General features: G+C 47.3%; 1 protein-coding gene across 5 annotated transcripts in view; it reads right to left on the bottom strand.

Annotated features, from left to right (window-relative positions):
• LOC149352649 (ribonuclease 3-like) overlaps nt 1-26,271 on the bottom strand; it is a 136,183-nt gene that overhangs the window by 13,298 nt on the left and 96,614 nt on the right. For 3 of the 5 annotated variants that reach the window (XM_089581849.1, XM_089581851.1, XM_089581854.1), the window contains 5 exons: nt 23,910-23,992; nt 23,203-23,223; nt 18,471-18,577; nt 12,900-12,992; nt 105-157 (listed from right to left, as the gene is read on the bottom strand). In XM_089581849.1, coding sequence (XP_089437975.1) covers nt 105-157; nt 12,900-12,992; nt 18,471-18,577; nt 23,203-23,223; nt 23,910-23,992 — 357 coding nt within the window. The remainder of the gene's footprint in view (nt 1-104; nt 158-12,899; nt 12,993-18,470; nt 18,578-23,202; nt 23,224-23,909; nt 23,993-26,271) is intronic. The other 2 variants (XM_089581850.1, XM_089581852.1) reach the window with 2 other exon arrangements.

Raw genomic sequence — 26,271 nt, 5'->3', positions numbered from 1 at the left:
ACTACAGCAATGTGTCAGCAAATATGAGTGCAGCTCAGCGGCCCAGATGTAACCATTTAGTGCAAAAAATTTGGGCAAAGAAATGAAACTCGGGATGCAGATACCTTTCGATGCTTCCAATGCTTTTGATGCAGCAGCCATCTCCGCTTGTTGGATGCTGAACAATATAAAAAGTTATATTAGATTTTGTCTTGATGTTGAAGAAAACAAATGGCAATATAATAAATGCTGAAAGATAAATGCAGGCAAACATGCTATGTCCACCTACAACTTGCAGCATGCTTCAAGAAAATGGAAATGCATACACACGAGTGACAAGACTCGACTATCGGAATAAAAAGTCAATGCTTAATATTTATTAATCTCTTTTACTTGTAATACTGCAGTTGAACCCTGCTGCGAGAAAATTAGCGGGATATGCAAAATATATGTAGCGAAATTAGGCCAACACAAGGACAAATTTAGGGACAAATTAGAATAGCTTTTACATGAGCAGCACTTATTTCCAGAAATCAGTCAGCTTTGGAGCTTTTTCAGTCTCAAGACTGATGCCACAGCACCATTTTTACCCCTTATTAGCAGGTACAATGTGTACTTCAATGAGATTATACAAGTTTATACGCTACAGATTTTGCCAACTGAATTTCTCACGGTCTGACAAAAATTGTTCAAGCATCAAAAACCAATTTATCTGAAACAATCATTTGAACTTCTGAATTTTCAAATGGCTTGGAGAAGCAGTAATTTTCTGCATTACGTACACTTCAATACAGTCATCATTATGAATGCAAATGACAGCATCAGTAAGGCATCTAGTATTCCATGATTCTGTAAAAATTTGTGGATTTAAGCATTTTTTATAGAATTTTGATTGGTTTATGGTTTATTAGGGTTTAACGTCCCAAAGCGACTCAGGCTATGAGGGACGCCGTAGTGAAGGGCTCCGGAAATTTCGACCACCTGGGGTTCTTTAACGTGCACTGACATCACACAGTGCACGGGCCACTAGATTTTCGCCTCCATCGAAATTCGGCCGCCGCAGCCAGGATCGAACCCACGTCTTTCGGGTCAGCAGCTGAGCGGCGTAACCACTGAGCCACCGCAGCGGCTTTTGAGTTGGCAGCCAAATTCTCACTTTTTTATATAACTGTTGTTATGGACATCAGTAGGAATGACACAATGGGAATAGGACTAATTTACCTTATTCGCACAAGTATAGCATTAGGGGGCATTTGAGACCTCAAGAAAATTTTATATAATATCATTACGATTACAATGAAATCCAAAACCAGCGCAGTTCTTTCAGTGAAAATTACATGAACCATTACTTGACGCTGAGTTGCAACAACCACCTTCAATTTTAGAAGAGGCACCTCTGCAGCATGCAAGGCATGTGCTCAAAATATAGACTTGCATGTTTCTTTCATGCATTTTATGCTTCCCGTGAAAATTTCGCGGATTCTTAATTTTGCCTCTGTGGAATTTAAAATTTTCCATCCCAGAAAGTTAGGGGCGTAAAGCATGGCAGCCATTTTTGTGCACTGGTGCTCAATAGCTGCATTACTGCACTGCTGTCAGCATGCTGTAAGCATGCTGCCAACGAGCACACGACCAAGCTTTGTTGAGACAGGAAAAAGAACATGCCGTGGTGGAAAGTGCAGTGCCCACCATACAGAGGAGCCCGAAATGGTAAGATGGAGATGATGAAAAATATAAGGCGGAACAGCCAAGACGCTGTGTGGCCATCCCTTGAGCTCCATTTTCCTGTTCCAATGTGGCTTCGTCTGCCATCTTGGGCAGCGACTTCCCGTGCCAGCTTGCATTGCCTGCATGATGCACCTGCCTTTGGCCCCACACTCCAGGCAAGGACAGTGCTGAAAGAGCTGGCCCTACTGGCTGTAAGATGCATTCCTCCATCCTGGTAAGGGACAGCCCTTCCACTTCCATGCTAGGATGGGCAACCACAGCACCCATGTCTCATCTCTCATCTTTGTTGCATATCACCAGGCCAACGCATGCAGTTTAGCAGCATTTCTGGAAGCCTCCACCCATAAGATGTGACAGCTGCATGGCACTTGTAGATATTAAAACTATTCAGGCAATCAACTTGTTCTGTAGATCACCTTTGCCTGGAACTTCCTCATGTGCCATACTGGTGAGTCAACAAATCTGCCACAGTGTCCCCTGACTGCTGCGCTGAGGGGAGCAATGTGTATGCTCCGACCCATAACTAACTTGCAGCACTACTGAAGGCAGAGACCTCCTCAGCAGATCAGGAGAGTACGTCAAATGTGTTCCTCCATGCTTAGCCGTCTGCATGTCATCTGCTCGCGGCATACACAGACATAATTAGAAAGGAGTATAAATCAACGCGGCCTACATACTATAAGCGTAAGCACACTTACGTATGCTGAACGCAAGCATGTTGCAGGACATTAAGCCATTTGTCACGTTCGCACTATTAGTTCAGCATATGCAAACAGAAACGCAACAATAAGCTCAGCCTAGTGGTGCCTTATGGTTGTTGTTGTGACTCTACCTCCGCCCCCTCCTCTCTCTGTGTGTTTCCGCCACATCCGTATCCACATACGCCATTCCCAGAGGCAGTGCAGGGTTCTGCTAAAGTAGTGTTTCTCTGAGCACGCGCTCCCGTGTGACCTCCTGAAAAGAAAGGTGGAACCGGACATGACGGACGGATACGACTCCTTGATTCCAAGTACCTCCACTGCGGCATAACTGCCGCCGCGTGTTTTTCCTGACTTAAGGAGTTCCCCTAAGCAGCACCCAACGCAGCAGTATTGACCCTGCGACCATGTATGTACATCCACCAGGGTGACATCACTCAATGCCTGCTGCCACGCACGGAGACGAGTGTCTGCTATTCATCCGGGCTTCACTCTTTTTGTCAATGGTGCGGGAGACGCCGCTGCAAGTGTTCGCCTTTGGGCGTTTCTTTGAACCAAGATATGGGAACCCCCTGGCCGGAAGGGACACTTCCAGGAGACTTTATCCAAGTGACTCAGCCGAGGAAGACGATGGAGCGGGAACCGCCGTTAAGGAGTACCCGATTTCGACAAGATGACAAAGCCAGCCAATGAGCGTCGTTAGCTCCACTCAAAGGAGGTGCTCAAAACGAAGTCGCTACGATTGGTCGAAAATGACGGGAAGACCACGGGAGGGACTATTTAAAGCGCTCGACACGTTCATCGAGCAGCGATTCCCTGAGACTCTTCTCAGCTTTACCCTGTTTGTTATTGCTTGTAACTAATGTTGTAAATAGTATGTAAATATAGTTTTCCTTTGTTTCTCCTACTCCCTGTCTCCGGCCCACGTTCCTTCCTCCGTCAGCACAGTGACGGTGCTCCTGGACCCGATGCCTAGTGGAACACGCTACTAGCTCGGCAAAACATATCATTGTTAAAACGGGAAGCATTTTTGTCAACAAACCAACACTTCTCTTTAGGAATACAAGCGGCAGAATTGTCACTCTAAATAAAAAAAGAAAGCAAATTTATCGCTCATACAATTTATTATAAGCGAGATGAGATGAAGCAAAAGCTTGCTGCCCCATTTATGGCCAGTGAACGTACTGTGTTGTGTTGTGCTGTGTTGGGTTTAGTGGCGCATAAGCATCCAAGGCTATCATGCACCAAGCTCAAGTGAACATACTGAAAACGGCAGTAACAAAGACGAATTCAGTCCAAGGCGAGGGGTCCTGCTTCGAAGGGTGCCATCATTTTGGAAGCAACGTTTCACACTATGCCGATATGTGGTTATTAGTCATGCTGGTGTGGTTGTCACTCTAGTGTGACAGACCAGTGCTTCAGCGATGGGATCGGCCGAGCAGCCCGCCGACCACCTACATCGATGTTGCGTTGACGTTGCACACAAGAGTCGCGCATGCTGAACTAGGGAGATAGCGCATGTAATGCAAGCGTATGTTAAATGCCCATTCCCATGACAGACCAAATCGGTTTCGTCTGGGCGTGGACACAGTACAATGTGACCTGGGCCGGCTTGCACGAAACAAATAAGACCGGCTTAGTTCCAGTCTAATCTTATTCGCGGTCTAAAAGCTCTCTCGGTTTTGAAGAAAGGAAAGGCGCATAGCTGGTTCATTTTGTCAGTGGACACCTCAAATGCACCACGAACTCCGACTGAAAGTTCGGTAACTCAATGTTTTAGTCGGCGTTCGTGCGCATTTGAGGCACTCACCGACAAAGTGAACCATCTATGCGCCTTTCCTTTCTTCAAAACCAAGAGAGCTTTTAGACCGTGAATAAGATTAGACTGGAAATAAGCCGGTCTTATTTGTTTCGTGCAAGCCGGCCCTGACATCACTGGCTCCGCCTTGTCCATGGACGGCGCAGGCTTTGCAAGCCGAAAATGGGCGTACTGGTTGCACACTGCCGCCCGAGCGGCAGTGTGCAGTGCTTTCAGAAGCACAGCTCTCGAGAGTGCACCCTCATCCATCAGAGAGCTCCCCGAATAACCTCAATTACTTGTAAGCATTTTCGCTTATTGTGGATAGGGGTACTTTTGTGTGATTAAATCGGTGTGGCTAGCACGGTTCTGTCACCTGCCCTATTCCTTTGTGCTGGTGCCATGGAGTTTCTAAATATTTCCAAGAGAGAAAGCTGGCACCACCATCTATACGAATTTCATAAAGGGCACTTCATCCAACGTGAGAATACTGGGAAGACAACGTGTTGTACTTGGCTTGAACCTAAAACATAACTACGACTGCAGAAATACAAATTTTTGCAAACTATATAATGCAAGGAAGCATTTTGCGATCAGTATGTCCCGCAATATGCTTACTGTACATTGCAATAAATGAGCAGAAAAGCAGACAGGCATAAACGAGCACCGAATTTTCCCCATGGCGAGAGAGGGCTTTATTTTCATGCCACCAAAGATAGCTAACCGTAGAAAATAATTTTTTTCGTTTAACAGACACACCTTTTGGAGCAAATATTCTCACAAAAAAATTGTTAACGCTTAAAATACTACATTTTAGAAGCTTCCGTTTCCGCATTGTGAAAAACAAACATTTCATTGGTGTAGTCTGCTGCTGCAGGTTCGCGTCCTATGTCCGTGCCATGAAAAACCTGCCTGAGCCGTCGCTTTTCTATGAAAAACTAGCTTGCACGAGCTAAGTGCCGGCTCTCGCCATGTCCTGGCGCTGCGCATACAGATTTTTCCAAAAACAACATGAATTAGGAAGAGGAAACCTGTCCTACCACAAGTGACGGCCGTGTCCATACTAACAAATGCAACATGCAGGTATTTGAGTGAATTAATTCATGAACTGGAAGTCCTTTCTGCATTCAATGCGCGGCCACCACCAGTCTTCTAAAATAAGCATATGCAATCCTCGAAGAGTACGGTTAATGTAAGTTGCGCTTGTCGAAGTACTTTGCGCTTTTAAAAGAAGAGTGTCTTGACTCCGACGAGAAATGTGCTGAGTGGTCAAAGTAGTAGCCGACTGTTCAGTTCTCAACTGACAAAACACTTTGTTCCCTTTTTTCACCTTTCAATGCACAGGTAGCACAGGTTCCCGTTAAGCAAACCCAGCTTGCTACGTAAATTACGCCCAGCCATAGGTGCTGAGTTTTCAATCTATTGGGGGGTGGGGGGCGGAGACAAGTTAAGCACCCTCTCCTTTTTCTTTTCTTTTTTTTTTTTGTTAAATATCATTTTAAATATCTGTTCTACCATGGAGCATGGCTACTGGAGTGAGTACACACGCCGAAGAGGGATAAGACGATGAATCAGTTAACACACTTAAAACACTTTATGTGCCAAGAATGTGGCAGTCTGTAGCACCATAGCAGAAAATATGCTGCTCCCTGACCCCATTGCTCAGTCTTCAAGGGGGGACTGGGGCTAAGCCCCCCGGGAAAAATTTCAGTTGTGGGGTGCGGCACTTGCCTCGCTCTTGGGAGGGAAGTGCAAGCAGGACAGTGGAAAGCAATGAGAGGGCGACGGCACGGGAGGGAGAGGCTTATCACAACTGGTTTTCCCGTCCGCCTGCGCAGCGGTCTACTCTCGCTGTCCGTCATGTGCATGCGAGCCACTGTCGCCCGCAGACGAGGCAGAGCAAGTGACATCAGCTGACGGGGAGCTCTGTCTGCGGATGGAATCAGTGATTTTGTTTGTAGTGTGAATTGCTCGATAAGAAAAAAGTTTGGGGCATGCACTTTAAAGAACGCTATCCCATACGCCTGTATGCTTATTTTATACTGGCACTACATCCCGCAGTGTCAGAACGTTGCCTGTACACTCATCACAGCTTCAGTAGTGCTGTGAGGAACTACTGGGATGGAGTGTAGTTCAGACCTTAGGTAGATGAGTGCACATATTGTCACGTAGTGGTGACTGCAGTCCGGTGAACAGGAACACAGCGAAAATGTCTTCGAAACGAAACTCTTTATTTGGGCTGACTTGCGCCCACAAAGAACTGAATCAATCGGCGGCGGCGTAGCAACAAGTGTGCTCGGCGGTTGTCGAACAGCATGAACGCCGCTGTCGGCCGTGCTCTTTTTAAAGCTGATAGCGAACCTTCGAGATAAAGCTTTAGAAGTTACTAGAACATTCTGGCTCAAACTAGAATCGACTCCGTCCGGATGCGATCAATCGAGATAATTCTAGGCGCGTCTTGCGTCACAAACGAAGCGATAAAGCGGCGTGCCGGCAGCCTTGAAGCATGAACAAATAAACACAACAAACAAACGCTACAAAGATTCGCGGTATTACTCCCCTTTCAAAGAAGCATCGACTCGATGCTTTAGAACATAATGCGGCTATCAACAATCAAAAACGGATTGTGCAAAAATAAACACCGAATGTGGAAACACGGCGTCCTTTAGCGTGCAGGATAGGACTTTAGGCGTACGACATGGACTACTTCGGGTCGTACGCGGCGTCGCTGGGATGCAGTCATTTGGTCAGGGACGACTTCGTAGTCCAATTCACCTAGCCGACGAAGAACCTTGTACAGGCCGAAATAGCGTCGCAAAAGCTTTTCGCTCAATCCTCGGCGGCGAATGGGCGTCCAAACCCAGACTCGGTCTCCTGGCTTGTATTCCACGTTGCGTCTTCGTAGGTTGTAGCGTGTGGCGTCGGTCCGCTGCTGGTCTTTGATCCTTAATCGGGCAAGTCTTCGGGCTTCTCCTGCGCGTTGTAGGTAGGCGGCGACGTCGACGTTATCTTCCTCGGTAATGTTTGGCAGCATGGCGTCCAGCGTGGTCATGGCCTCTCTGCCATGGATGAGCCTAAAAGGCGTCATCTGGGTGGTCTCCTGCACTGCAGTGTTGTAGGCGAAGACTACGTAAGGCAAGATGACGTCCCAGGTCTTGTGTTCGGCATCGACATACATGGCGAGCATATCGACGATGGTTTTGTTGAGGCGCTCGGTCAGTCCGTTGGTCTGCGGGTGGTATGCAGTTCTTCTCCGGTGGCTGGTTTGGCTGTAAAGGAGGATGGCTTGCGTCAGTTCCACCGTGAATGCTGTTCCTCTGTCAGTGATGAGCACATCGGGGGCGCCGTGTCGCAGAAGAATGTTCTCCACGAAAAATTTGGCGACTTCTGCTGCTGTTCCGTTCGGTAGGGCTTTTGCCTCGGCGTAGCGGGTCAGGTAGTCGGTCGCTATAATGATCCACTTATTTCCAGATGTTGATTTCGGGAAAGGGCCAAGCAAGTCCATGCCGATCTGCTGAAAGGGCCTTGAGGGGGGTTCAATGGGGCTCAGAAATCCTGCTGGTCGGGTTGGAGGGGTCTTTCGTCGCTGACAATCTCGGCAGGTTTTCACATGATGTGCGACATCGGCAGACAGTCGGGGCCAGTAATACTTGTCTTGAATGCGGCGGACGGTGCGAGAAAACCCGAAGTGTCCAGCTGTCGGCTCGTCGTGTGAGGCCTGAAGAACTTCTCCACAGAGATTTACAGGTACAACAAGGAGGTAGGCTGTCTTGTTCGCAGCAAAATTCTTAACGAGGACATCATTCTGTAAACAGAACAAAGACAATCCTCGCTTGAAAGAGGCGGGTGCTGCAGAGCCGGTCCAGTGTGTCGTCGATGCGAGGTAGGGAGTAGACGTCCTTCTTTGTGATGTTGTTCAAGCGCCGGTAATCAACGCAGAATCGCAGTGCACCGTCTTTCTTTCTCACTAGAACAACAGGTGCCGCCCAGGGGCTCTTTGAAGGCTGAATGACGTCGTCGCGCAGCATTTCTTCCACTTGGTCCCGGATGGCTTGTCGTTCTCACGGAGACACTCGGTAGGGGCTTTGGCGCTGAAGTCGGGTGTGCTGGTTGGTTATAATGCGATGTTTGGAAATTGGCGTTTGTCGGACTTTCGGCGATGACGAGAAGCACTCGCTGTAGCTTTGAAGGAGATTGCGGATCTGGTCTTGACTGTTCCGGGGCAGGGCTGGGTTTATGTCGAAAGTGAGCGAATTCTCTTGGTCAGGCGAATCTTCTACGGATGGGTCGGAGAGCGCGAACAAGTCTCGTACGTCGGATATTTCGTCGAGGTATGCAATTGTTGTTCCTCTGTTAACGTGTCGGTATTCTTCGCTGAAGTTAGTCAGCAGTACTTCGGCTTGTCCTTTGCGGAAATGTGCGATGCCTCTTGCGATGCCGATTCCTCGGTCGAGAAGCAACTGCATGTTCCCCTCGATAATGGCTTCAGCGTTATTCGCTTCCGTGGCGCCTACGGTGATGATGACGCTTGAGCGGGGTGGGACACTCACTTGTTCCTCCAGGACACTAAGTGCAACGTGATGGCCTCATCCATGGAAAGTGTGATCATCTTGGATCGCAGGTCAATGATCGCTTGATGCTCATTAAGAAAATCCATGCCCAAGATCACTTCGCGGGAACATTGCCGTAGCATTACGAAGGTGGCGGGATAGGTATGTCCCTTGAGAGTCACTCGCGCTGTGCATCGTCCTGATGGCGTAATGAGGTGGCCCCCTGCGGTGCGAATTTGTGGGCCGTCCCAAGCAGTCATTACTTTTCTCAGCTGCGCAGCGAATGCTCCGCTCATCACCGAATAATCGGCTCCTGTGTCGACTAGAGCGGTGACTTTCCGGGCGTCGATAACCACTTCCAAGTCGGATGTCCTGGCTCTGGAGTTGAACGTCGTCTTCGGCTTTGGATCACGGCTTCGTCAGGTATGTGAATCGTGGGTGGGGTGTGTGGTCGAAGCTTTTTTTGATGGCGGCGTCGTTTTGAAGGTGGTTCGCGACGTGGTCGAGGTTGTCTTTGTATGCGGCGTCTTCATACGGCGTGGTCGCTGGAGGATCTTCGTCGTTTCCTCGGCAAGCAACCTGACCACCACAGGTTGCTTTGTTTAGTTTCCCCTACGGGGGCTAGGGGACCTTCCTCGGACAGCCGCGGCGTAGCTGCGGCCCGGTGATGCAAATCGAGCGGTGGACGGCGACGGGGAGCGGGAAAGATGGCTTGCAGACCCGTACTCCCCTCTGCGCAGGTAGTCGTCGATTTCCCGTGGTCGCTGGCCGGGGAGCGGTCGAGGGGCGTCGATGGCGAAACCTCGCAGCCCGATGCGTCTGTACGGGCAGTGGCAAAGTATGTGCCCGGCATCGCCACAATGGAAACACAGTGGGCGGTTATCGGGAGTCCTCCACTGGTCGCATTTCCTAGTTCCGTTGCTTCGTTCGGAAGGTGGTCGGGCGGGAGCTAGAGGTCGTCGTTCTTGTAGAGCTGGTGCCCGTCGAAGAGGGCTTGGGGGGTCTCATCGGGGCGCATTACTGCGTAGTGCGGCGGCGTAGTTCATAGCTTCAACTTCCGTTGGTGTCTTCTGTGGCGGGGAGCCAGGTGCATGCTGAACCTCTTCACGGATGATGTCCGTGAGCGACGCCACCTGAGGGTGCTGCGTCTGCTGCGGTGGGGATGGCAGCAGCCGTCGAAATTCTTCGCGAACAATTTCGCGTACCAAATCTCTCAGGTTATCCCCGCTTGCAGCGGGTGTCTCCTGGGGGGCTTGCCGTCAGCACTTGAAGTGGTTGGTTGTAGTGACGGGTCCGCGCGTCAAGGGTCTTTTCGATTGATGAAGCTTCAGCTACAAACTCGGCAACGGTTGTTGGAGGATCCCGAATCAGGCTGGCAAAAAGTTGCTCCTTCACGCCACGCATCAGGAAGGAGAGCTTCTTTTCCTCAGTCATGTCAGGGTTGGCGCGGCTGAAAAGTCGTTTCATATCTTCGACATACGCAGCCACGGTCTCGTTTGGGCGTTGAATTCTTGATTGCAAGAGGACCTCCGCTCTTTCCTTACGTACGACGCTAGTGAACGTACCCAGTAGCTGCTTCTTAAAGGTCGCCCAGGTCGTAAGAGAAGATTCGTGGTTTTCAAACCACGTTCTGGCAGGACCGTCCAACGCAAAATAAACGTTTCGAAGCTTAGCGCTGTCGTCCCAGGCGCTCAGCGCTGCCACACGGTCGTACATGTCTAGCCAGCCCTCTACATCTTCGTGAGGTTCTCCACGGAAAGCCGGTGGCTCACGGGGCTGGCGAAGCACGACGGACGTTGGCGGTGCACTAGGTTCCATCGTGAGGGGCATAACTGGATAGCAGGCCAGCACCTCCACCAGATGTCACGTAGTGGTGACTGCAGTCCGGCGAACAGGAACACAGCGAGAATGTCTTCGAAACGAAACTCTTTATTCGGGCTGACTTGCGCCCGCAAAGAACTGAATCACTCGGCGTTGGCGTAGCAACAAGCGTGCTCGGCGGTCGTCGAACAGCATGAACGCCGCTGTCGGCCGTGCTCTTTCTAAAGCTGATAGCCAGCATTCGAGATAAAGCTTAGGAAGTTACTAAAACCTTCTGGCACAAACTAGAATTGGCTCCGTCCAGATGCGATCAATCGAGATAATTCTAGGCGCGTCTTGCGTCACAAACGAAGCGATAAAGCGGCGTGCCGGCAGCCTTGAAGCATGAACAAATAAACACAACAAACAAACGCTACAAAGATTCGCGGCAATATCATGTAGCCCTTACCCCCCAGCTCACAGCAAGTGCTGCACTGGCATTTGCTGTCATAATTATGGCATTGTTACTTTTTGCTGACACAACATTTTGCTGATACCACCCCTTATGCAATACCTCCACAAGGGGTCTTTAAAGAATGGAAATAAATAAAATGAAATGAAAAGAAATGGGGTGTTGAAATGAGGATTATGTGTTGGCATTAGAATGGTCTGTGCAAGTGGAAATGGCGACCACTGTCACATGTGGCCATCTTGGATATAACGAACTCTAGAACCAGGTTGCATCCCGAGCAACCTCTCGGGACCAGTCATTAATTAATGTGTTAGAGTTAGAGGGGTCAGTGCAAGTGGGAACCTTGTGAGGTCACCACAACCTGCCCTCCAGATTGTGATAAAACTGCCCGCTGTGGCAAGTAGCAGTTAAATTAATAGCTGGTCACAAGAGGTTGCTTGGGAAGAGCAAACTGGGTCTCACAAGCCCCACCAGTGGCTGTGTTTGAAACAGCCACCTGCCGGGGCAGTGACACATCGCTTAACTGCTGCACCACTGCGCCAGGTGTAGTAAGAGGAATCCCAGCGATCTATGAATGTAAAGTAGAGAATGACCAACTTTGCATGTTGGTCATTTAATCAGCAATACAATTTAATCAGCAGCAAGAAAAAATGCCAATGCATTTACACGACCAACTGAGGATCGTCTAAGAGTTTTAAAGTTAAATGCTAGTTGCTGTTTGGTATTGACGAAGACAGTCAGGGCTGCAATGCATTTTGCTTTGAGTGCGTCACCATCGCTTCAAAGATGGCTACCATTTTTATTCATTCATGACCTCAGCATAGATAAAGTGGAGCACTTTCTGTGGTGGGAAATTCCAAATTCTGCAGATGCAGATTTAGGAACCTGTGAAATTCCCCGGGAAGCATAAGACGCATGAAAGAAACAAGGAAGTTTATTCTTTGAGCACATACCTAGCATGCTGCAGAGGTTCATTTTCTAAAATTGAAGGTGGCTGTTGTAACTTAGCATCAAGTAATGTTTCATGCAACCTTCACTAAAAAATGGAGCTGATTTGATACAAAATCTCCATAACGGCTACAATGGAAGAGAGTACTAAGGTCATTTCTTCTATTCTGGCCCAGAAAGAAATAACATCAAAATATTCACTTTGTTTGATGTGCTTAGAAAGAAACAGTGCGAGGTCTGTGTCACAGGATTTCAGTTCTTGAGCAGTTTTCAGGTACACTTGCCATTCAGCAGCTAGGACTGGGAATTCTCGACTCAGTCCAGCAAGCATGCTTGCAAACTCCAAACTTTTTTCTGGTAGAAACCTGACCAGCAGCAGATCCTCCTTCTGCTATGGTTGGCCTGAACGGTTTCTGTTCTAATTCTAATAATACATCTTTAAAAATTTTCCTGAGGTCTCAAACACCCTGTTTGTTGTATTTATGCAAATAAGGTAATTTAGTCATTTCTGATAAAACCAAACAATGATGTCAAGCTCTGAAGGCATATTTCATTGTGCAAAAATTAAAAAAAAAATGGCAATGTTATGTTCTATGCATTGTAAAACAAATCCTCACATTTAGCTACTTTGCAATAACTTTCTTGAAGTAGAGTCCCACTCAACAAAATTGTTAGGTGGTTAGGTAATGGTGGTTATGGCTAGGTGGCAGGGAATCCAAAATACTTTGTCATAGTGGAAACTTCATTTTATTAGAACTCTTCACAGCAGGATTCAGATGTACTACTACATATTAGTTCTGGTATGAACAGACTACTATGAATCACAGCAATGCATTCCTCAGAACTTTTACTCCTATTTATTTGCTAATGTTGTCAGTGACGGGCAAGGTTAAACAAAGACAGGCATGAAAATATGAAATACTTGCCTGTGACCAGACCCTGTGGCGAGCCTTTTCCCTCGAAAATAGACAGCCACTGTGTAGACCCTGGTGTTGGTTGGCCCCTTGCATTCGATTACTCTGAAAGTGCGATAAGCAAGGTAACATTACTATGAGATCGAAAACTTAAGTGAAAGAACACTGTTCATAATGCTCACTTTTCTACATTCAAAATACGGTCAAATACTAGTAGTAGTAGTAGTAAGAGACCTTTATTCGGCCATAATTTATAGGCCGAGCATGTCGACCGCCTGGGCGACCAGAAGTCGCTGTTCTTCCTCCCCTTCAGCGCCAAGCCAGTCGAGCCAGGTGGTGGTGGATAAAGAAGGTGGGGGCTAGGAACCCGACTGCTGAGCAGCAGGGCAATAAAAGAGGCAATGGGCCAGGTCCGCATAGATACAGGGGCAGTTGGGACAGGAAGGGTCTGATCGATAGCGATAGAGAAAGAGGCGAGACGGGGTGATAACTGCATTCATTTGGATGTGCCGAAGAAGGCGAGCCTCCGGCACCGTGAGCGATGGATGAGGGGGAGGGTAAAGGCATTTGTCTAGGCGGAGCTCGAGGTAGACCTCTTTTATGGTGCGGCGAAGGGTGAGTCTCCCACCGTCCTCCGAGGGCTTGGGCCAGGAGATCAACGGTGCCCGGAAAAGTGTGTCTCGGGCGAGCTGATGGGCCAGCTCATTGCCGTCAATCCCTGAATGCCCAGGGACCCAGCGGAGGAAAACGATGGAAGGCTGCAATGCGGAGACCGCTCGTTCGACCTCCTGTTGGAGAGAAGGGGTTAGGGTGTGTTTCTGTATGTGGTGTATAGCGGCTTGTGAGTCTGAATAGACTGTGCACTCTTGAAGAGAGGGAAGGAGAGCAAATGACTGAAGGGCATGTGCAATGGCGAGGACCTCGAGGGACAGTGCATCCGGAGGGTGTAGATACGGCCCGCTGGTGTGGGTTTCAGGAGTGGAGAGGTGGGGATGGTACAGGGCGTAGCCGCAGGAACCTCGAGGAGCCACGAAGGAGGCATCCGTGTAGCCTACACCCTGGGTATCAAGAGAGGGGAATGGTGCTGCGCGGCCGCATGATGACGGCCGGCGTGCAGGACGGGGGACATGTTGGTCGGGAGGGGGAGGATATGAAGATTGGGAGCAGGGGTTGGAATAGGAGAGGTAAAAGGGGCGATGGGAATGGGCGAGATACCCGCTTGAGTCAGTAACCACTGACCCTGACGGGTGAGGGAAAGGCGGGCAAGCTGCGAGTCATGATGGAGCGAGAGAAGAGAACGGAGAGGATGAAAGAGGCCTGTGGCAAAGATCTTAGCAGTAGAGGTAGTGATAGGGAGGTTGAGAGCTGCCTTGTAGAGGCCCACAAGGGCAGTCTCGAGAGTGTTAAGTTGAGTCTGATTGAAGGAAATGTAGGGTGCAAAGTACAAGACCTTGTTGAGGGCCAGCGCGTGGGCAACTCGGCACGCGGAGCCTCGTGGAGACCAGAGCGCCGAGTGACCACGCGCCGCAGTAGGTGAGTTACGGAGTGGCAGGTGGTGACAGCGTGGTGGAGGGCTTGCACGTTCTTGGCCGCATGGAAAGGAAAGCCAAGAACTTTGCGTGACGACAGGAATGGGAGAGCCAGAAAGGTGAAGAGAGAAGAAGTGGTGTGAGCGCTGGTATGAGGAATGGTTGAGAAGGAGAAGCTCGGATTTTTCAGGAGCAGAAGAGAGGCCAGCGGTGGTGAGAAAGGAGTCAATGAGATCTAGGCCACGTTGTAGGGTGTCCTGTACGTGACCGGGAGAGCCCGACGAACACCACAGAGTGATGTCATCGGCGTAAAATATATGATGCAGGTCGGGAATTTCAGCTAGCTGGGAGGCGAGAGGGGCCATAGTAAGATTGAAAAGGGTAGGAGAGAGAACAGCACCTTGAGGAGTGCCACGGGTGAGGTGGTGGGGGTCGGACAGATGGGTGTCTACTCGAAAGCGAGCCACACGTTTAGAGAGAAATGAACGAATATAGGAGTACATGCGGGGGCCACAGTCCAGGGAGTCGAGTTGGGAAAGGATGTGGTCGTGGCAAACACTGTCCAAGGCCTTGCGAACATCGACGGTCACAAGCGCGTGAATTTGAGTGGGGGTAGGTGACAGAAAGGTGTGCTGGAGAATCAGAAGCATGTCTTATGCACAGACGCGGCGTCGGAAGCCGATGAGAGAATGGGGGAAGAACTCCCTCGCCTCGAGAAAATTAGAGAGGTGAGTCAAGGCCATTCGCTCAAGGATCTTACCAACGCACGATGTCAGGGAGATTGGGCGGAGGTTAGAGAGAGAGGGAGGTTTGTCTGGCTTTGGAATCATAGAAATGAGGGAGGAGGTCCAGGAGCTCAGCAGGCAGCCGCTGTTCCAGGCCTCATTGTAGGTATGAAGGAGGAATTCTTTGGCGCAGTCAGGAAGGTTGCGAAGTGTGGTATATGTAATGGCATCCTCACCGGGAGCCGAGCGTGTAGCATTAGCAGCCAGAACCGATTCGAGCTCTCGGAGAGTGAAGGAGTGGTCCAGATCGGGGTTAGGTCCGCCCGAGTACATCGGGTAGGAAGGTAGAGAGAGGCGAGCTGATCAAAAACATCAGAGGGAGTCCCCTGAGTGAGGGCTTTAGCTAGAGTGGGAGCAAGGGCAGGCTTAGTGCCAAGGAGGTCAAATACTATATCCGATATTAAAGCAACTCCTTTTTTTTCTTTTTAACGTGATAGTGTTAAAGGCCCTATCCACCAGAAGATCTTAGAGAGCTTTAGAATAGGGTCACTCAATTGGTTTGGGGGATAGGGGAATAGCGGGGCCCAAGTGCGCATGCACAGAACGCTGACACCACTTGGGTTTTGGGTAAGCAGGTGACCCTAACCCAAAACTGGCGAAACAGCGTGGCACCCAAATGTCGATAGGGTCGGGCATGATGGCGGCATCTGGTGAAGCGGGGGCCGCTCACTTCACCACCTATTCGTCGTTGTCGCTACTCTGCAGCTCGCATTCACGGCAAACGAATGGTGAACGAAGTTTTTTATTTGTCTGAAGATGGCCACACCACCAAATTTGAGCAGCAAAACGACTCGAATCGTGAAATTCCTACCAGATTTGACTGCGGCTAAGCTTAGGAAATACTAAGCGTTGCTTGGTCGGCATGGAGACAGGCAACTTCCTGTGTGGATAGTCTTGGCTCGGATTGAACATGTCCGCATTATAAAAAAATATTATTTTGCATCATTTTTGACATTTCCTAAGTTGTAATTGGTAACTACAACAGTTTACGTGTCGTTTTATTTACACAATGAAAAAATACAGCATATATATTAACTTATTTGTTCCGAAAGCTTCTCTTTCGCGCCGTCATGGCGCTGCCTTCAAGCAACGCAAAGCGACCACCTTCGACCCTATTCTATAGACAGAAAACGTGAACCCGTTCCCCTAACGCTAAGCGCATGTGGATAGGGTCACCCTATTCACCCCAACCCTATTCTAAATCTCTCTCTTGTGTCGGTGTTGTGAGCGAAAAATCATGGGCATAGCTGTGGCAGCTGGCACCCAGAGGGCAACCTAGGAAGCAGGTGGGACACCTAGGTCACGTGACAACCATGGCATCACCACAACCCGCCTACTGGATAGTGAGCAAACTGCTCACTGTGGCAGTTAAATTAATGATTGGTTGCTCAGGAACAGCAGCCTGGGCTACACAAAGCCCATCACTGAGACAACCTGCCATCGCAGGGTGACACACTACTTAACCGCTGCACCACTGCGTCACGAGGGGTATGAGGAGTTCCAGGGATCTATGGATGTAAAATAGAGAATGACATTCTGCATATATGGGAATTAACCCATTACGCTATCGCGTCATACCCTTAAGGCTTAAGTGTTTCCTCCAATTTTGTTATTGTGAACAGACAGCAATGAACATTAATACAAAGAGTGCACACAACACTAGAACAAGTCATCATTCAAAATTAAAAAAGATAAACAAGAATTCATGCATGTATCCAATAAGATTGCTACATTTTACTCATGTAGCAGACAAATCCAAGTTGTGCAGATTACACGTTTATTGCTTTGAGTTGTGTGCTGGGATGCCATCCTGTAGGAAACTACAAAATGGTGTGTGGTGCTGGGAAGAAAGGGAGAGGAGGGGGGTAAGCACTGACTTAAATTTGGTGCCAACTTATACACACCAATATACGGTAATTTCAAAGTTTGTCCAATAAAAGTAGTAGTGCATCCCCACAACAAAATATTTTGCATGGTCTAATTTTTTGCTGTGCCTGGTTAATTCAAAAACCTGGTTAATTCTATTTTTCTGTAGTTTTTTTTTGCAGTCGCAATGACTTCGAATTAACAAGGTTTTACCGTATTTGGACACATGTGGCATGCTCACACATTCTTTTTGTTGGCACTCATGACAAGCTGAACTCGAGTTTTCACGGGCCCTTTAAGTTCCTCTGAAAGAGAGTCTACTGTACTATTACTGTTTACTTTGCACTGAAAAGATAAAGGACCAGCCATAAAACAGTTGGGTGTGACGTTTTAAACCTGAACTTTAATAAACGCTGCCACTTATCTGCAGAAAGCTAGCAAGTTTATCCTTTGATAATGGCCATGGCAGCTACTTCACAATTACCGCAGTTTTATTGACCTCTAAGCAAGCCACAATTAGAACTAATCTGATGTATTAAACAAAGAAACGAATCAGCAAAAATGTCACGTACAGACAGCAACATACACATCACCTCCACTGAAAAAAAACCTGCCTGCAATTTCTCTTGTAAGCCATATCTGCCACAATAGCCACTTCCTGTGCTTCAGCCAATCAGTGGATATAGGGCACTTTTATTTTCTGCACTGTGAAAGTACTGATTCTCGGAATTTATTTAACTCTGTTTTGCTACACAACCTTTGATACCCAATTACACTTTCCCTTCTTGATAAAAATAGACAGGCGATCAGTGGGCTGATCCGATGAACATGCATAGCATTAGACATGACACGACACATCACACATATTACTTTACTTTACATCTAATGTTAAAGTACACTTAGCCTTGTTTGTACTCCTTAACACCTGACTCCCTTGCACACTTCCATGTCTGATCTCCAGCATCCATCGAAACTCACTTCTGAAGGTGGCTCACACACAACCACTTCAACGGACAAGTGGTATCCAGCTTGTGTGTGCTGCACTGCTATGTCCGCTCCTCTTTTCAGCTCACTTTCCTCCTCACCCTCCAACCTCTAATGGTAGCCACCTGCAGGGTTGTTCCCGTGGCAACCACCTTCAGGTTCTGCATTCCTCCACCAGCGTCACAACCTGCTCCATCCACACCAGCCTGCTTCAGTGTTCTTCCCATGTAAGCCACTTCCCGGTCTCTCCCTCCTCTCTCCTACAAGTGGAGAAGGTGATTTCCCTCTCCACACTTCTCCATCTGCCAACCGCGGCAGGTGGTTCTCAGAGGCTTCAGAGAACCCAGACAGTTCTCCCGAAATGGGGGTTCCAATGCTATCACATTAATTTTGAAACAAGTAAAAATGAGCTTGCTTACTTGTAAACAGGTATGTCTGGCTCTCCACCATCCATAGAGCGCAGTGTGAGACAGCACTGCTGGAGCTTGCTCTTAGGGTCATTCCAGTCCTGGTTCAAGATGAAGTCCTGGAAAAAAAAAAGCAGTTAAACAATGCGCATGAATGTGCACACAACCAAATGCCATTATACATACTGCACGCACATGTTTGCTACTGCACACCATCAACATTGCATTGTATTGAACATAAGTCATTATCACACAAGAATAAAATATGTCTTGAGACACACAGCTTCAATGCAACTGCTTCAAAATAGTGCAGGTTGTACTTGGACCAGGGCTCCTCAACATCTCATGACTGGTCATGAAGTTTCCTCAGAAGTTTGATACAGGAACAAAGGCAGCTGCTAGAAGTTTCGAAGTAAATAGAGGGGCAATGAAGCAGCGCTGGCACAGGCTGGTTGTGGCCAACACTATTGCTTTAAAACATATTCATATGCATTTGTGACTGTTTCTGAGGTTTCCCTTACAATTATATGCAAGTCACTGTACAGAACAAATGTTTAATTTTGACTTTTGTGGGAAAAAAATTTCTAAATCTACACTTAGCGGCTAGGCACACGAATCAGTGAAAGCTGTTACAGCTTTGATTTAGCCATATAGCCCTGCATTCTGCTGTGGAACCACCCACAGGCTGTGCATTTCTCCACCTTCATCCCAACCGCCTCCTTCCATGGTGGCCATCATTTGGGTTCTTCCCACGGCAATCACCTTCTGGTAGTGCATTCCCCGGCCGCCATAACAACCCACCCAAGCAAATAGTCCACCGTCGCCTCCCACCCTCTCTCCTTACCTCTTGCAATTCCTCCCCTAAAAGAGGGGAGGGAGATTTTCCTCTCTCCATTTTGCCACCTGCCCCCTGACACAGTCAGTGACCATTTAATTCAATAAATAAATTAATTCACAAATTAATTTAAGTTCTTCAGGCTGATGCTAGATTCCATGGTACAATGCAGGTCTACAGGGCTAAACAAAAGCTATAACAACTTTTGCTGTAAAAAGTTTGAAAGAGGCTTAAAGTGGCAATAAGGGCATTAAGTTTCAATGATGCTATGTAGTGGCTGCTGGAGAGATTTGTTTCAGCTTGATTGTAAGGCATGAAAAACTGGATTTCTCCTCACAGTTAACAGCTTACTGTTGCACAGCACAAAGCCTAAGTTTCATTTAGAAAGTGGCAGCAGCCGTGTTTAACGATGACAATCAAAAGATGTGATGTGGCTCTTCTGCTTCCATGCCCTTAGCGGAATCAGATGAAGGAGAAGCACTGAGGTCAAAAAATGAACAAGGTATGTTGGCTCCCAAAAGGTGCAATTGAAATAGATGCTACGGTGAAGCGGCTCAGGCTATGAGAGACACCATAGTAGAGGGCTCCGGACTTATTTGAACCACCTGAGGATTCCTAATGTGCATTGACATCGCAGAGCGCACGGGCATTTTGTGTTCTGCCTCCATCAAAATGCAAATGCTACAGCTGGGACTGAATCTGAGTCCTCCAACGGCCAATCGCAGTAACCACAGAGTGACCACTGCGTGTGCAACTAAGGTTTAGTATCCAGCCTGGCCATAACGAGGAATAGCCGAATTTAGTGGGTTTCTTTCTATGGTAAATAAAGTGCATTCATGCTACTTTCACAAAATTTGGTCAACTATGGACGACACAAGAAAATCTTGACACTTTTTAAACCCCGTCGTTACATTTAAACAGAAGTCTGACATGTATTGCCGAAGAATTTGCCGATGCTTACACTCAAGGACTATCACATACCTCTGCCACTCTTTGCATGGACTGACCCGACTACCATGAATACTCTGTTCACAATGGGAGAGTTGTGGACTGCCCTTGTGGGATTGCGGAGATGATGTGCAATGGGTTCTGATGGAGTGTCCAACCAAATGCTTCGAAACCTTCTGGTGAAAAGACTATGCAATTTACTCAAGTTTCTTAACGAAATTTGGGAAATGGCAGAAATTCCATCAGCCTGGTTGACAGCATGGCTGGTGCCTGTTTTGAAACCTCAGAAAGACGCAGCGGATCTCTCTTCATACAGACCAGCGTCGCTCACCTCATGCATCTCAAAATTAATGGAGAGACTGATTTACAACCGGCTGTCCTGGTGGGCTGAAACCAGACATTTCTTGCCAACATGTATGACTGGGTTCAGTTCCCGTCTCAGTGCGCAGGACAGAATTTTGGATTTAGTCAGTCTCATTGAGCACAAGAGCAATGGCCTCTTAACCCTTGCCTTATTCCTGGACGTGTCGAAATCTTATGACTATGTCCTACCACAAGCTATTCTCGCTCAGCTACATCGCATGAAGGCGACAGGCCACATTCTATGCCTTGTTCAAAAATTTCTCTGCGACCGTAGAATGCAAGTCCGTCTCGGAAAGACATTTAGCAATGTAAGGACACTGTCTCAAGGAGTGCCGCAAGAAAATGTGCTATCGCTGTTGCTGTTCAACATTGCAATGCCGACCAAGCGCACCTCTGTGGCCTACGAGGGCAATCATTGCCTGCACGTTCACTGGCTGGGCAAAGCATCCCAAATGGAAGAAGCATGGTGGGCGCGAGACAAATGCATCGTCAAAAGTGAAGCTACTTCCTGCAACTAACAGCAGCGATTTGAGAAGTTTGAATGTTTCGCTGGCCATGCTGGTCACGTGGTATGCATCATCTGTCCAGTCTACTCAGTGTTTTGCGCTGCTACCATGTGCTGGCAGTGTCAGACAGTGGACACTGCAGCTGATAAATTCCGTGCCACGAGCGCTGCGGTACTTTCATCGCTGCATGGGCCTAGGAGCAATAGATGAAGCTCTCAAAAACACACGTTGTCTGATGCAAGTAAATTTGTGGCAACACGTCGTTGACACATAGCTGGCCAGGTGTTTCCTTGGCTGTCTACGTTCCAGTGGACCACGATGTCACAGAACAGAGTGCTCCGTTGAACATCAAGTATGACCACTCCTCCACTGCTAGGAGTATGATTAATGTGACCGACTTGCCGCCAGCTGCCGCGGACGCTTCAACCATGCTTACTTATATCTCATCCATAAAGTTGCTTGTTGGCAGCAAGGGTTTCAGCCACGGAGAACACAACTGCCGTGAGAGCCTAAAAAGAGCCGCGATATTGTCTGCTATGAACAAGAAGACGCGCATAACGCAGTTATTTTCAAGAAACAGACGCCACTTTTAATGGACTTAATATTTCTGGCTGTTATACTGAGAGTTGACTTATTACGAACATCGAATATGACGAAGAAAATCCGCATGACCGTCAGGTTCATTATAAGTGGGCTCGACTGTAAATAAAATGTGTACATGCGAGAACTTGAGCAGTACCTTATAGCAGAAAAAAATGAGATGAGAAAAGCAAGCTCAGCAAAGCCCACAGCACCCAGAACTGCAAAAACTGTGCAACAGTTCAGCAGGCAAGCAAACTAGAAACAGAAACATCAGGTATGATTCCCAATTTACTGACCAAGTATTATTCAGAGATGAGTGGTAGTAGCACATCATCAGTATGGCATTCATCCATGACAGAACACTAAGAGGCCACAAGCAAAGTAAGTGAATTATACGGCCAGCACCGCACTGGCTACTTAAGTTGGACAGTAAAATTGACGTAGCATATTTTAAGACCACTAAATCTCAATTTTGAATAAACCAATTTCGAATTATTAACCTAGCATTGCATTAGTGCCCATAGAGGTTCTCATAACATGGAAACCACAAAGAAGAAATAAATCAAATAAAAATAGCACCCGATTTACCATGTTCAGCTAAGTGCGACCTAGGTGCACTAGCAAGCTTGCCCTTGTTTACCTTTGATTATTTTTGTTCAGATTTTTATAAGCTTGAAAAATATTCTTGCAGTCGTTTCTCGGCCTTCCTCTTGCAATAAGTAGCCTGAGCTGCTCGTTGCTGCTCGTTGCAATTAGAGTCGCCGTTCCCTCTCTGAAGCCACTTGCACACTCCTCTCACTGGACGCTCCTCCACCAACTTCATCATTCACATCTTTTTTTTTCTCACTCTTCTTCACGTTTCTTGCTCCTTATTCATTTGTGTCCCCCATTTAGCATGGTTATACTGTCTCCGCCACTCTGCTTCGGCTTGCTGCCTCACTATATCCACTGGGCCGGTTGACTCATGTTGGCACTCTCTTCTTTTGCACTGCTGTTCAGCTCATAGAGCATGCTGTTTAGCTTCGGAATCTGTCGAGTCACCGTTTGCTGCACTGCCTGTTTCTCTGGCAACTTCATCCTTCGCCTCTTTATAGCACTTGCACGTGACCACGTTTTTCGCTCCTCATCTTCTGAGTCCCTCCAGCTGCAGCTGGCATGATGCCCTCCTTCCATTGGTTGCAGCTAGTGCGACCCTCCTCCAAGCTTACCCAAGCTTCCTCCCCTTGGCTGCAGCTGGCGTAACAACCATTCAAGCTCACCTGAGTTACTCTGAAGCTTCATCCGCAGACAGGATGGCTTTTTCGCTAGCGCAGCGTCTAGTGCTAACGCACTAAAAAAGCAAAACTTCCTTGCTGTTTGGAGCTGCATCCTGACATTTAGGGTTCCACAGTGCAGGTTGCACAAAGAAGTGTACAGCACATTGTCAGTTCGTCGCTGCATGCTTAGGCTGCCCAAAAATTAAGCTTCATGGTGGCTTCTACGCTCCAAAAACTTCTGCGGGCAACTGTACCTGAACAGTGGTATCCAGGTGCTGGAAGTAATAAGAGAATATGTCTATTTAGGGCAGGTAGTGACAGCTGATCCAGATCATGAGAGGGAAATAACTAGAAGAATAAGAATGGGGTGGAGCGCATATGGCAGGTTATCTCAGATCATGAATGGCAGTTTACCAATATCCCTCAAAAGAAAAGTATACAACAGGTGTATCTTACCGGTACTCACCAAAGGGGCAGAAACGTGGAGGCTAACAAAGAGGGTTCAGCTTAAGTTAGGGAGAACGCAGAGAGCTATGGAAAGAAAAATGATAGGTGTAATGTTAAGAAATCGGAAGCGGGCGGAGTTGGAGAGAGAACAAATGCGTGTTAATGATATCCTAGTTAAAATCAAGAGGAAGAAGTGGGCTTGGGAAGGGCATGTAATGCGAAGGCAAGATAACCGCTGGTCCTTAAGGGTAACGGAGTGGATTCCAAGAGAAGGCAAGCGTAGCAGGGGGCGGCAGAAAATTAGGTGTGCGGATGAGATTAAGAAATTTACGGGAATATGGTGGCCGCGGCTGGCGAAGGACAGGGTTAATTGGAGAGACATGGGAGAGGCCTTTGCCCTGCAGTGGACATAGTCAGGCTGATGATGATGATGATGATGAAGCATAGCTCACGCAACTCAACTAATCAAGAAAGTGCTCAGCTGAATTATAATATATTGATTTATTTGGCTCACCTGCAGTCGTGGAAAGAAGCACACCTGGCAAAATGCATTGCAGTACTCCAGGCCCTTGTCAACAAAGAGGGCTCCCAGGAAGGCTGGAGATGAAAAGAAGGACTAAGTAACACCAATCATAGCAACAAAAACAACAACAAAAAGCACAACTCTAAGTAAGCTGTGTGATTTTCATAACAACAATATTACAGTCACAGTCAAATATTCCAAAGGCTAAGGTGAAAGTTCAAACACGCTGATAAAGCAATTTTGGACTACTCAAAAGTTTGAACCCCAGTGGCCAAGTCCACAAACAAATGCCTAAGGACTATAACAAGAAAGGCAAGACAGCTGCGGAGTGATATTGCCATGGGATGTTGAGAGGTTTGAGAAAAACCAGGGTCAAAAGCAGAGGCTTAGAAAGGCGAAGTAGTCACGCCAGAGTCCACAAGCGAGACCACCAGGATCCTCTTCCTATTTGTGCACATGGGCCGGCTCGCCTTGAGCAGGCACCAGTGTTCGTACACATGACACATATCTGCACAAGAGCGCACAGTTTAAAGATAACTTGCAGATGCTACAACATAAAGGATATGTTCTCAGCTCAGTAAAACTTTACATGCAGTACTAAGAAAATAAATTCAGGTGCTATGATGAATTCTAGCTGTGATAAGTAGCATTGTAAAAGGTTTGTTCCTTGCTCAAAAGGTGTTGTTTATGCTTCACACCTTTCATGTAGGCAAAGATACACATCCAAAAGTGGGAACCGTTTGATCAAATACGACGACTGTGGTGGTGGTAATGGGAGTTAAATACAATGGACTTACATTCATGCTATGACAGCAAAACATGCACTGTCCAAATTAATCATCAAATCTGTTTCTCTAACTACTAAGTAAGCCAAAATTACTGTATTTTCCGGTGTATAAGACGCACCTTGTTTTCAAAAATCTTGCTGGTGCGTCCTATACAAGGGTTTATACGCGAATTTTTCGTTTTTTTTTTAAGTTCAGAAATTACTCAGGTTCATGTTCAAACTTTTTTCACCGAAAAAATATCACTAGCAATAACGCGGTTGTAACACGGTTAATACTTGAATACCGGGACCGCCGTGCGCAACATTTTTAGGTGAACTTTACGTGGCGACAAATGAACAGTCGTTTGGATTTGCAGGCTTCTTCTGTCCGTAGAAGGAAGCCTCTACCGCCGTCTTGCGCATGTGTATCTGTGCAGTGCCTTTGTGCATCCCCTAGTTGACGAAAACTGCGACGAAAACCGGGACCCCTGGAAACTGTTTATCATGAAATGGGGATGACGACTTTCGGGATCACAAACACACGGCCGTTTCGGAGGCCCCAAGCAAAACTAATGTGAAATGCCGAAAGATGGCTACAATCGCACTTCTTGCCATTGTCAAGACAAGCCAAGACAAGCCAGCGTTCTTTCTTAGTCACCCTTTGCAACTTTGTTTGCTCCGTGTACGTAGTATGTACGTAGTGCAAAGAGAATGTTTCAGCTGCGTTGCCTCCAGAAATGGGCGAAATTTCTGATAGCGCATCCGAAGATGAAGAATTTGAAGGTTTTAAGTAAAAAAAAAAAAAATGTTATGGACATAAGGAGAGCTCTTTCGTTTTTCTTTCTTTTTTTGCTAAAACATGGGCGGGTATGGCGTGAGTGTTGCCTTTTTCGATCACTCTCACAAGTACGGTGCATTCCGCGATGGCTGTAAAAAGTGTTTAATTAAGCCTCACTAGCCTAACTGGGTAAACTGGGGTGCGTCTTATACACGGGTGCGTCTTATATACCAACTTTTTCAATGACAACCTGCATATATGGGGGGTGCGTCTTATACACCGGAAAATACAATATTACTTATTCATGCTCCAAGCATTTCCAGGTTCAGAAAGGAAAGAACACAATGCAGAAGACAGACTTTTGAAAACCAAAAGAAATCACATCTTTCAGTACATTACAGCATGCACAAAGGATAAATGCACACACCTTACTACACACATGAGAAAGAGAGAGAGAAAAAAAAAGAACAGCTGATGTTAGAACAGCCAGGATCTAACTAAAGGTGCATGTCAGACATTGCAAGTTCAAGAACCAGATGCCATTATAAAGATTAACTGAACTGGTTCTAGCTCTTTTCGAGAAAAAACAAACCATTCTGGAAGAGCCCTGAGAAATGGTGTAACGAAGTAAACAAAAAAAAAAAAGGTAAGAATTAGCCAAGAGCGTCAACTTGAACAGGTGTGAAGAGCTTGATGGAAATTGCCCAACATGCAACCAAAATCACTGCTCTTCAACACTTTATGCCACCCACAAGCGTACCTCACTATGCTCAGTGAGACACCTCATGCAAGACTCACTCACACTCGCA

This window comes from Amblyomma mixtum, chromosome 3, assembly GCF_055824585.1.
Source record: "Amblyomma mixtum isolate Tamu chromosome 3, ASM5582458v1, whole genome shotgun sequence".
Taxonomy (NCBI): Eukaryota; Metazoa; Arthropoda; class Arachnida; order Ixodida; family Ixodidae; genus Amblyomma; species Amblyomma mixtum.
This window is presented reverse-complemented; position numbering and strand designations above follow the sequence as displayed.